We start from the raw sequence: 12,820 nt of genomic DNA on the forward strand, positions 1-12,820 counted from the left end.
TAGAAAGATCTCTGTAAATGTGGCATTCTACTTAAGTGCCACATTTTCAATGGCGATTCTATTACGGGATGCAAATATACATATCAAATGACATGCATGTAAAATCAGAGGCTGTTTAGACTTATTCTGTCCTTCATTTCAGTGTGTGGCGGTAACCAAAAGAAGGGCTTGATCCAAAGGCCGTTTAAATTAATCGAAAGACTCCTGTTGACTTGAATGGTCTTTGGATCATCCACTAGGTGTATCTTAGCCACAGTGCATAAAAGAGGATGGAGGAGTACTAGCTCCATGACATGCTCTTTCTCTTCTTATGGTCTGAAAGACCCTGCAGGATTGGACGTCCATAGCTTTAAGAGACAGGAATGAGAGGGGTGGAGCAGGGTACCAGCAGCTCTCTGTGCCAGGTTCTTTTCTGCTCTCAGACATAAAACTATGAGTTAATGCTTCTTCAAACAGAATTAACACCCACAGACTCCCCACCTTGGCTGCTACTATGTAGCTTGTGGGCTGGTCAACTATTGACAAGACAGTCATCAGATCTCCTCAGATTTGCACCAACTTTATAAGAGCCACTAACTTTAGAAGGCCAATCTCTGCTCTTTCCATCAGTACATGGAGTTGGAGCAGATTTTGAGCTAACATTTATCACTCTGCCCCTAACCAAGAATAATCTGTGCAGGGTAGAACATTGCCCTTTATCTGGTTAAATGCTGAGATTAATTCAGAGGAGAAAAATAATTTAGCTGTGGTATTATCACTGAATGAGTGTGAAAATGCTGCTTTTGGCTTCCTTCCTTTCCCAAAAGCTTTCTGCTTAAAGTTTCTCAGAAACTTGTGAGGTCTTAGTGATTTGAAAATTAAGCTCAGCTTCTCAATAGAACTGCTTTTGCTGTACCTATGCTATGAAATGCATATTTTCCCCCTGGCATACTGTATTAACTATATTTCTATAATCTTTAAAATGTAGAGGATGAAGAAGCTTTTATTAAGACTGACTCAGTTATAGATGATACCCATGTGATGGGTGCTGCAGAAATACCTAAAATAAATATCATAATTTGGAATTTTGAATATACAAAGGTTCTATAAGTAGATGACCCTTTACAAAGACTGCAATTCTCAGACAATACAGTGGGATTTCATGTAGTTGTGAAAAGTTTCTACCAGGAAAAAAATGCTTAGGTGAAGTTTTTGGCCCTGCATGAGCATATTGCATTTTTTGCAGGAGGTAGGGCTTCTCCATTTCAGTTCATTCCCTGTTTTTAATAACAAAATTGTTCTGCAATCCCTGTTTTAAGAACACACCAGATTTTGAAAACCTATGAAATAATGGTTCGCTAGATGACATTCTATTGTAATATATACTGTTATGTGTGGCAGAGGATGCTAATATTACACAGACTTATCCATGGTACTGAAATGACTGAATATAAGGGTGTTTGTGGTACAAAGAAGGTAGTAAAGTGAGGGTTAAAAGATTAGTGAATGTTACAGGAGGTGATTAGTTGTGCATGGTAATTTGGAGACACTTTGATGTTCAGGATGAACCTTCATGGGTGACCTCATCTGTTAAATAAGGAATAGCCAGAGCTGATATGTTGGTTTGTAATTGCTTTCCAGCATGAAAGAAATATATGCTGACTACAAACAGGCAAATTAGGGTTCCATTGCTGTTTTGTAGCAATTAAACAGAGTTAAACAGCTGAGATTATTTTTTTTTTATCTTTTCCTTTTTTTCACATTACTTAGCAGTAATGTAGTCACTTGGAAATGTGTACAATATTATTACAACTGCTAAAAGATGTCTTGAATCAATGCCTATACATTCAGCTGATTTTAATAACAAATTATCTTTAATTTACAGCTGTTGTTGATGATGTCCACTCATTTATTGACAAAAGCAGAAGATTAATCATTATTCTGAGCCAGAACTACATTTCTGACAAAGTCATGTATGAACTTGAGAGTGGACTGCATAAGGCACTCGTTGAAAGGAAGATTAAAATAATATTAATTAAATACATGCTTATAAGTGATTATGATTTCTTGCCAAGATCACTGGAGCTTCTACCATCCAGGAGAGTTGTGAAGTGGAAAGACGATAAGTCTCTTCCTTCAAATTCCCGATTTTGGAAGAACCTTCGGTACCTGATGCCAGCAAAAGCTTCCAAGTCAAACATCAGAAGTCACAATCTTGCAATGAGCCCTACTTCAGAAGAAGGAACTGAAGTGACGACTGTATGTGGGGAGTCTAAAACTTTCTTATAATCAAAATTTGGAAAAGAAACATGCTGCAGAAATGAGCAAATGCCGTTACTTACATGGAAGATATTAAGTGCACTTGTTTTAGGGAGGCAACATGGTCTGGAGAATAGCTCATTGGCTGGGACTTGAGAGACAAGGAGGCAAATCCTCATCTTATATAAATTGTCATAGTCTGGAGTGCTAGGTTAACCCTACCTCTAACCGCTTGGGGCTATGACAGTTTACACAAACTGAGGAACTGCCCCAAGGAATCTAATCTGACTCTGCCTAATATTTATTGTGTTACATGGGACACATCAAAACCTTTCTGTGTCACAGTTTTCTCATTTGTAGAAAGACATTAATTCTATTTACACACTTTTGTAAAGCAATTTGAGGCCTGTGAATAAATAGTCTATATTTTCAAGGTATTATTATTTAGAAATGTGATTGTATTGCTGACAAACCAGCTAACCTGTGTATGACCCATAACAAATTAATAAGAGGCTTTACAATTGTAATCAGGACAATTGTGTGTGGATATCAAAAAATGTTAATTAGGCTAGCAATCTCTAACTATTCACTTATATTGATAAGAATCAAAGGAGAGAGGCTAAATGCATTTGTCTACATTTACATATGCCCTGGTAGAAGTAACCAAATTAGCTTCTAGGTGATAAGCCCCTTTTATTCCTTAATTGCCTTTACATTATGTATGCGACAGTCAACCTTAAGATCAAAGATGTGAGACACTGTATGAAATTAATAATATTACCTATATTGTCTTCAGTTTATCTCTGTTACAATGAATGACTGGCAGCCGCCTTATGTAAATCAGTGTAACTGGATTACCTGTGTATGCATAGGAAATAGAATGTTAACTTCAAAGTGGTGGGTCAGCATGTGCTCAACAAAGAAAAGTCCTCAGTCACCTGCTGTGCCCAAACACTTGACAGCCTGGTTCAGCTATAAAAGAGAAACCTTGGTCCTGATCTTGCCATCCCTAATCTGCTGAACTTTAAACAGAGAAAGTTTAAGCTGTGGGACTCAGATCTTCAAGTAATTACTTGGAATATCCTGGAAAATGCATGGAAAGACTCTAACAGACTCTACTGCTAAGTTGCCATTTGGATTCTGACCTTTTGGGATGATTCCAGAAAGATTTTTGTGCAAGACAGCAACTCACCATCACTGCTACAATTCTAACTTACAGACTCTGAAAATCACTTGTAACGTATATGATTATTTTAACCTTTTTAACATCTCTTTTATTCGTATGTTATTAAACCTTTAGTTTTTAGTTACTAAAGGATTGGCATCAGTGTGTTTTTTTGAGTAAAATCTGAGTTATATATTGACCTGGAGAAGTGGCTGATCCTTTGAGATTGGAAGAACTGTATATATGGTGAATCTGGTTTTCAGTAACCTCTCATCATAAAGACCAGTTGTGTGGGTGCTAACCAGGGGCTGGAGTACCATAGGGACTATTGTATGTGTCTTTGTGAACAAGTATAGTCATACAGGAGTCCATTTTTGTTACGGGCTCGCTGAAATCTAATGATAGAATAAACCACCAGTTTGGGGGTTTGTCTGCCTTATCTTTATCAGGCTGTCCTAAATCTGGTATTCTCAGCTGTGACCCACAACAGGCACCGGTCACAGTGATTACTGTTGTTATTTATGGTTTCTATTGTGATAGCACTTAATGACTCCTATGAGGGATCACAGCCACATTATACTAGGCACTATACAAACAAATATAACAAAAACAGTTTCTGCCCTAGGGTGTTCAACATCTAGGATATAGATGATATTACACAGGTAAATAAAGTGACAAATGGGGGGTGAAGGAGACAGGGAGGACAAGGCAACAGTAGAGAGATGGTGTATTTGCATATATTAATCCTAATAGTAGTCTCGGTAGTCACAGGTGGTCACTGCCCTGATCAGTGTCAGATGGTAGTTTTTTGTAGGCATCACAGCAAAGCAATATTTTAGTCCCTTGATTAGTACTCAGAGCTCAGAGTACTCTGGATAACTGCTTAGGTGAGGGGCTTGGAGAATAACACTTTCTCCAGAGATACCAGCAGGTACAACTTGTATCTGAGCTACTTCCAGGCAAGGGGTCTGAGGAGATGGAGTTGAGGGTCTATGGTACTTTGATAAGCAGAGGGAAAAATAGTTGCAAATATTTCTGTAAGATACCAGTCTTGGTTCTCCAGTGCCTTGACACTGTGAGTTATTTACAGCAGGTCAGATTGGTCAGATTTTATACAGATTTTGCACAGATGCAAATGCTGACATGAGGTACAAGACAATGGTAAATATAGGGCTCTGTTTTGGCTTGTAGAATAGCACATCTTCCAAGTTTACCCAATATTTACAAGATTCAAAGTACAAAGCTGTGCAGTTGTGCTTGGTACAGGGTTTCTGTGATTGTGGTTTTTGAAGATGGCTTTCAGATATGCGCATGGTGATTTCTTTCTTCTTTAACCACTTTAACCAAAGACTCCTAGATAAGTCTTAAAACTAGATGGACTCCTCACAGTGTTCAGCATCAATCAAGTCCGTAGTTGATAGTAACTCTCAGTTGATAGCTGGTTTCATGTCATATGGTGAATTTCCTTGACTTTGTTCAACCTAATCCTGCCACTAAAATATTCTTGCCCAGTCTTAGGTCAAATGTAGAGCTGGTTGGGAATTTTCAATCAGAATAATTTTCCAATGAAAAATTGCCCTTTTGCAAAATCGAAGTTGCTGTGGTTTCCTGGCTACAGAGGAACTTGCAAGGGGAAAACAAAATAGACAAGAGGCTTTCAGGCAGGCAGGTGGCAAAACAGAAAATTTTCTTTTGGTTCTCTAATTTTTTGACATTTTGTCCCAAATCGGATGAAAATATTTTTAAAAACATGACTTTTTTCATAAAAAGGGATTTCCATTTTCCAACCTGCTCTAGTCAGATATCCCACTGGATCTTCACAGACCAAGATGAGGAAAAATAAATATGCCCTCAGAAATTCATGCAGGTGCTGTGACTCAGGATGACCTCTTTGGTACTGGAATCTGAAAGGGGGGGTCATGTTTTTTTAAAAAGCCCCCCCAAAAAAACCAAACACATGGTGCAAAATTCATTTAATCTGTAGCTATATTGATCCATGGAATTACAACAGTGTTATTTTAGCCCATGGAGTGCAAGCCTGTACACCAAGGACCAAAGGGTTAAAAAACAAACATAAGTGAAGTGTTGAATTCTCAATTGTACTTCTACTATGAATACTGCAGAAGTCCAATATAAAATAGTAAGACATGCCTCACTGATGATGAAAGAAACCTTGCTTGTGCCGAAAACAGGAAAGAAATTGCTCAAGAGTAGTTCAGTACTGAAAATGTATAACTGCGTTAATATTACTGCTGTTAATGAGACTCTGGTTTGTTGGCTGCATGCAGCACTGTGTAGCATCTTAAGGGCATTTAGCCACAGCACTGTTTAGGGGACGGTGCATAGCTACCTCATCCCAGCAGAAATTCCAGGGATCATTTTGCCTGTTTGTAAAATTCTTTGCATGGCACAAATGGAACATAGTCACAGCATTATCTTTGGAGAAATTGCTCCGTCTGTTTTTCTCTATACCCAGCTATCTCTGCTGGCCCCATCCCGTTTCCTGACCACCCCCTTTGCGGAAGCCAGTGTCAGGAACAACCATAACCCAATGGAATCCTTGTATTCTCTGGAAGGTGGGGGGACTGCTAGTGCCTCTTCTGACCCCTGCCTTTAATGGGGGATTTGAAGAGTTTCGGGGCAGAGAGAGAGCAACACTTTAATACCACTGGAGGTGTATCACTTTCCTGCACAGTATATAGTAGAACCTCAGAGTTACAAACACCTTGGGAATGGAGGTTGTTTGTGACCCTGAAATGTTGGTAACTGACAACACTATGGTTGTTCTTTCAAAAGTTTACAACTGAACATTGACTTAGTAGTCTATTCTTGACTCTTAACAACACAAGTGAACAGGCTCGTGTCTGCTAGCCCAATTAACATTTATTTGTTACCCATACAAAGTAAATTAACACTCCTTGGAGGTCATGACCTGAGCTGGTAGTCGTCAGTGCTATAATAAAGAATAAAACAGGCACTATATATTGAAAGGTTAACTATATGATACAGTGCTGGTTTGTATTCTCCTCCATCCTGTTTAATATACACTTAATGTAACCCTGTAATTATTTTTACATTACCCATGCAACTCAGTTGTCATTCGATCAAAAGAACTGTATTTAACAGTTAGAGGGGAATTTACTTAATGAAGAATTGTATTAGGCATATCATTGTAACTGAATTACTGTCAACTAAATGTGGTAACTATGTTAATGAAATGGCCCATCAACCAGAATTGGGGGCCTTAGAACTTTGAATGAGAAGATTGCTGTCTTCAAACCATGGGTCATTTATACAGGACAATGGAAGTTCCACAAGCTTTGTCTGCTTTTAGTCACCAAAGCAAGACCCATGCAATGATGAAAGGGCTTGATAGACTGTTTTCAGCTATAAATACTAGACCTTGGGAACAATCCTGCCATCGCTGATCTTTCTAGGTGCTATCAGGGTTTTCCAGATACAAGACAGATTTCCCCAAATCCACTTTGGGAATCTCTTGGGTGAGTGACCAACTCTTTGGGGTTGGAGGACATTAATGTGTGGTGTTTTTGGTTTTAATAACCTTACATCATAAAGTCCAATTTGCCTGGGTAGTAAGTAGGGGCTGAAATGCCAAGGGCACTGTCTGTATTCTGTGGTAAACTAGTATAGTGATCCAAGAATACCCTTTTATTACTGGCTTGGTGAAATCTAATGACAGAATATACCACCAGTTTGGGGTGACTGCCCTAGTTTCTGGCAGTCTGTCCTTAGTTTGGGCATGCTCAGCTGTGACCCGCTGACACCACACCATGACAGTAGCACCATAAGTAAATTACTATTTCTTGCTGTGAAATATATATATGATTTGGATCCAATGTTTGTGTCTCTTCTACAGCTATGTAAGCAGCTAACCTTTCAAGGTACGGTGCCTGTTTTATTCTTTATTATAGTACCATAAATTTACATAACACTTTAATACTGTATGGCCAAAATTCCTGTTGGCTTTAGTGGGGGCAATATTGGGTCTGCAGGATAACACCCATTTCGTGCACCAAAATGTTTATAGTAAAGGACAGATTGAAAAAGAAAAAAAGTTGAAAGATGAAATCTGATAAGAAGAAAATTGGATTTGATTCACAAAAACAGAGAAGCCAGAAATGGAATCCAAGGGGGGAATGATAGGGTCACAGCATTTTGGGGCAGCATTTTGAACAGACTGGAAGGGATATAGGTGGGAAGCTGGTGCAGAGAAACCAGGGGAGCTGTTTCTTCGTCTTGACTGAAAGCAGCTGCAGATAGACCATGAGGGTCCCATGTTTGCATTTTAGCTTCAATATAGATTTTAACTTCAATATATACATACCTGGGTGAAGTCTCCAGCTAGGGAATTCCACTCTTTACTCTCCTGTCTGGCCTCTAATGGGCAGAGACTATGTAAGCACCAGCAAGCACCATTCCAAATGTAACTGCCATATTAACTAATGAAGAAAGGTTCCCACCATAGCATGGAATATAATAGACTCATGGCTCAATGTATTCTATAATTCTCAAGTCCACTGACATGGTTAAAACTTGCCTCAGTCTTGTGGAGGAGACTTTTGTGGGTCTGTGGCCAGATTTCAAAAGATGGCTACAACAAGGTTTGTTTCGCTATACATCACAAGACCTTGCTGTGCTTTAACTGTATCGGGTGACTACTGTGCTGTAAGAGGTTGGCCCAAAATGCTATTTTCCCCACAGTAGCTGGGATATACGAGTCAGACTTTAAAAACTGAGTGGCAGAATTCAGGGATGGTGTTATCACGCACATCGTCACCAGAGGCAAAATATGGATTGGCACTGATGTCAAAAGAGTTGCTTCTACTCCTACCAGCTTTTTCAAAAATCTCTTCTTTTGAAGTGACAAAGTTGAAAATTGTAAAAGAAAATGTTGCTTTAAGAAAACTGATCTCTGAAACATCTTTTAAAAACTCCAACATGTTTTAAGTCATGGATGTTAGCATTGCTCTGTCACCACCCACAGACTATCTATCTACGTCGCTATACGTTGGCACTTCCGTGGCTCTGATTGCCTTTCATCTCAGTGCTTAAGACGCATGGTGCAAAGATGATTGGGAAATTCCCTTACGCTGGTACAGATGGTACTTTGCTCCAGCAAATCAGAACAAGTTGCACTGAATAAACTTTCTTGTGCTATCATACAAAGTAGCAGCAGGAGCATTTAGATCACTGGGCTAAATTCTGCCCTCAGATTATAACCTTTCTGACTTCACAGTCTGCTAGGTGTGACTTTTCCTCTCAACCTCCTCAAAGTCTGGTGCCTACTGCTAGAGCAGCACTGGCAGCTTTGACTCATGCTAGAAAACAGAGTTAAGGGTTGGAAAATTCTTTACCCACTCTCTGTTAAGAGTATGGCATTACTGACAGGATGGGGAGTGATGTATAGTTGCACCACGCCGGGGGGCAGGGCCCAAGCATAATTTTTTCAGGTCCACTACAAACTTGTAACATGGTCCCCTCTCACACACATACCACAACCCCTCATCCCACACATACAACCTCATGAGCCATGAAAAAAGTTTGAATTCTGAAAATTACTGTTACATATTCAACATTTCTGAAAAATGCCCCCCTTTGCTCTTTTTGTTTAACATAACACCCAACCTGAGAATCCTACGTTTGCTGATTTGTAACATTTTGGTCATTATAAAGGTATTATATCCTGTCAATGTCTTGATTTTGTTCATCTACTTCCCTAGTTAGTATGTTGCCTGACTGCAGAAAGACCTTGTCTGATTTGAAAAACTGGAGGATAGGTTGGTGTCCTTTAGCTTCTTTTAGTTCCCTTTCCTTTACCTCCTTATGTTTCTGGCTGCCTGATTTGTATTTATAGCTACTACCAAACATGGCAGTACGGCGTGTGTGTGTGTGACTGGGAGTGAATTAGACACTTACTCACATATATTTTGGGCCTGCAAATCCTACCAGAAGCAGCAGCAGCACTGGCTCCCACTGTCTTATGGTGCTTTGCTTTGCCCCTCCCACCAGCTGTCCCTCCCTCCTGCCTATGCACAAGGAACTCTGGGACTGATAGTTCTTGATCTGATAGACCATGTCACAGAGAGGAGCACAAATCTCTGTTTCAAACTACAAGTCCTAGTTTAACTGCCGAAGCGCACACTCTCTATTCTAGAGAAGGGCCTGGGCTGAGCCAGCAGGCCCAGCAACTCACTGTTCAGAATGTGGCTTGAGACTGCTCGATGACTGCTTTTGATTGGCTCCAGCAAATCTCACAAGATCTGGACAATAGATAGAGGGAAATAAGTTTCTCTAAATATCCTCAGGCATGATCTACAATTTAGCCTCAATTTTTTCCTCATGGTAATGGGGGTTGCAGTCTGGGCCGGGCCCCCAGGGCCTCCGGGCCCTGGTAAAGTGTACCCTTCCCCCCTCCCCATGTGGGGGCCCTGCCGGGGGTTGTCACAAACCTATGGAGGCACTGCATGGTAAGTGTGTCTCCTATGCTATCTACTGGGTAATTAACTTTGGCCCTTGCACTATGCAAGGTATGCTGGGTAGGTGGGGGATGAAGGGGAAGACTACTTAAGCATTCCTTCCCCTCCCTCCCCGCCCATATACTTGCTCTAGAAACAGCTAATCTGATCCTGTAAAGTAGAGATGGGCTGAAACAATGGTTTTAGTATCCAGATTACTTTAAAAACATGGATAGAAGCTAAGGCTCAGGTTTGGCTTTGATGGTATTAAAATCTGATGAGATTTTTGAGGTAAAATGATGGAAATCTCATTAGATCATCTGATCTTGTGATAAACTTTGATCCAAAACTCTATGAGCCCTGTCCTCCCAAGACTTACAGTGCATCTGAACTGGTACCAGGAAAAAATAGGCCCTTTCCAGCCTTAGATCTGTTTTGGACTCAAACATATAGGGCCTGGTACAGCTCAAATGTGACTTTCACCGCTGATATTGAAAGGGATCAGGATTTGAGGGTTGAGTTTTGGACTGTTCCTTCCTATATATTTTAATTTAACAAATAAATTATTTGGAGAGTATTACACTTAATATTTAAAAGTATGTAAAAAGAATTTTGGGACGAGAACTGTCCATTGTATGTGAAGGTATCAGCCATGGCTTGACTGCTCATGTGCATGTTATGCTCCATGAGTTCTTCAGGAATTGATGCCTCAAGGAGGGAGTGAGAAATGGCCCTGATTGAGCCCTAATCTTGGCCATTGGCCACGGGAGTATGTGTGTGTAAATCTATGGCAATATATGACTGACTTGGTAACCCTAATTACCCATACTAGGGCAAAAAGTCCATATTTTACTCTTCATGATGGCAAGATCCTGAGCAAAAGGTGTGTCCAGCAATCAGTGAAACCATTGTGGCAGCAAGAATGAGGAAAGAGAAGGACCAAGCCCTAATATTTTTGATAGACGTGTTCACATGGATGGACTTCTGGACCCAAATGGAGCCACGCTGACGCCAATAAGGTTTCCAGTTTAATAGCAAATGCTTTTATAATTACAAAGCAAACACTTAAATATTACTTTATAACATGGGATACAGATATTATAAATGAGATTAATGCCTGCAGCAACTCACAAGTAGTTCATAAAGTCCAAACAGGAACCACATTCTTATACATTTAACACCGGTTTTAACAATACTAATACACAAATGAGCCAGGTTGGTTTCCCAGCTATGCATTTGTCAATGTTCATTGGAGCATATGGGCCTTGGCATGAACTGGCACCTCATCTGCCAGTGTCACAGTGAGATCCAGCAGTTTGAGGAGAGCATTGGTTAAAAAAATATACCTATTTTGCTGATGACTACGCTTCATTATATGAGTGTGCTGATCTTTTGTATATTTAAGAGATTTGGTACTTTCTAAACAGAGAATGTGTAACCATTATCAGCATTTCAGCAAACCTCACACCCCAAAAAACTTTGTTTGTTCTTCCAGCTATGAAATCAAACAAAATAGCTCACAAGCTTTTTGTGTGGCAAACGATAGATTTTTAAAGAAATGACAGGCTCTAGTCTTTCACCTAAAGGTTACATGTTTTTTGTTCTGTTCTTACGAGAAAACTAGCCGGAAATGAGTTTGAACATTTTACAACTAAGCTGAGAAAGGAAGAGATGATGACTTTGAGGTAAAAGAAATTCCTGTAAAGGAAACAAACTCACAGTTAGAACTAACCACAACCCTTATCACATATGGTAGGATGGGCAGGTAAGATTTTTTAGATATTATTTCTTTCAAGTAAGGTTTTTAACTGCCATTTCCAAACACTGTCCCCCACTTTTTGTCTATTTTATTGGTTGATTGGTTTTATTTTACTTATATATATTGTAATATTATCTTTTAGTGCTTATGCAACCATGGCAGTATGCACATTTTATGAAGTTGTTTTGCAAGATTGTCTAGTTTTTGCTTCTTACATGGGTGTATCTGGTTTTTCTCTTCTCTATATTGCTGCCGCTAATCACCTTTTAGCTCTTAGCATCTGATTCTGCTCTCCTTTACACTGATGTACATCAGGAGTGACTCTGATGAAGTCAGTGAAACTACACTGATGTGAAGCAGGTGTAAATGAGTGAGATCGGACTCAGGACAATAAATTCTCAGTTGTTAGTACGTCGTTCTACACAAGATCTTCAAGGGCTATCCCGACACTGAATCTCTTTTGAATTGGATTGTCATTTCTTTGGATCAAGGATGCTATCTAAATAAATAATATGTAGTGTACATAGTCTTGCTATTATTCTGCAGGAAACCTCGAGAATCTAAAACATTGGTAGGGTAATATGGTTCATTCTCTTTTTGTCTGCATTCCTCTACCACAGGAAATTAAGATAAGATTACAGTAATTATTTTGTATCTAAATGGCTCTCCACAAATTGAGTTGGTATCCTGGCTGGTGAGTAAGGAAGTTAGTTTTCTTCCCAGCAAACTCTAGTATGGAAGCTTGTCCCCTTAAAGTGAATATTCAGTACATATTTAGAGAATGCTAGCTCTGCCTAAAAAGGATGGATTGATAAACAAAGTTTGCTTACTTTGTCCCCTGCACATCTCCACCATGAGACCGTGTGCAATGCCATGTGGGGACAGAACCACTTCAAAATAGTTAGCCATTAGGAGAATGCACACAAGCCCTTCTGTTCCAGCACTCTAGAACCTAGACTAGAAAAGCCCCACCTTCCTACTTTCCCTTCAATGCCTCTCTATCTCTGGCACCTCCTTTAGACCACCCAAGTAGATGGATCTTCATGGATCCACAGAGGCAATGCATTCAGAGAACAGGGGTGACTTTGGTAAGTAACCTCTTTTTCTCCTCCATTATCCTAGCGACCCTTACATCGAGAGATTAGGTAGCAGTGATAATCCTCAGGAGCACTACTTATTGAG

The 12,820-nt window shown here is 39.8% G+C and overlaps 1 protein-coding gene across 2 annotated transcripts in view; it reads left to right on the forward strand.

The window, feature by feature from the left end:
* Positions 1-3,547, forward strand: part of IL18R1 (interleukin 18 receptor 1) — a 32,394-nt gene extending 28,847 nt beyond the window's left edge. For both annotated transcript variants that reach the window (XM_067563584.1, XM_067563585.1), the window contains exon 10: positions 1,865-3,547. In XM_067563584.1, coding sequence (XP_067419685.1) covers positions 1,865-2,268 — 404 coding nt within the window. In that variant the 3' untranslated portion in view covers positions 2,269-3,547. The remainder of the gene's footprint in view (positions 1-1,864) is intronic.
* The last annotated feature ends 9,273 nt before the right edge of the window (positions 3,548-12,820 follow it).

The sequence above is a fragment of the Emydura macquarii genome, unplaced genomic scaffold (assembly GCF_026122565.2).
Source record: "Emydura macquarii macquarii isolate MOO-44397 ecotype Brisbane River unplaced genomic scaffold, CSIRO-AGI_Emac_v2 contig_2531, whole genome shotgun sequence".
In the NCBI taxonomy this organism is placed as follows: Eukaryota; Metazoa; Chordata; order Testudines; family Chelidae; genus Emydura; species Emydura macquarii.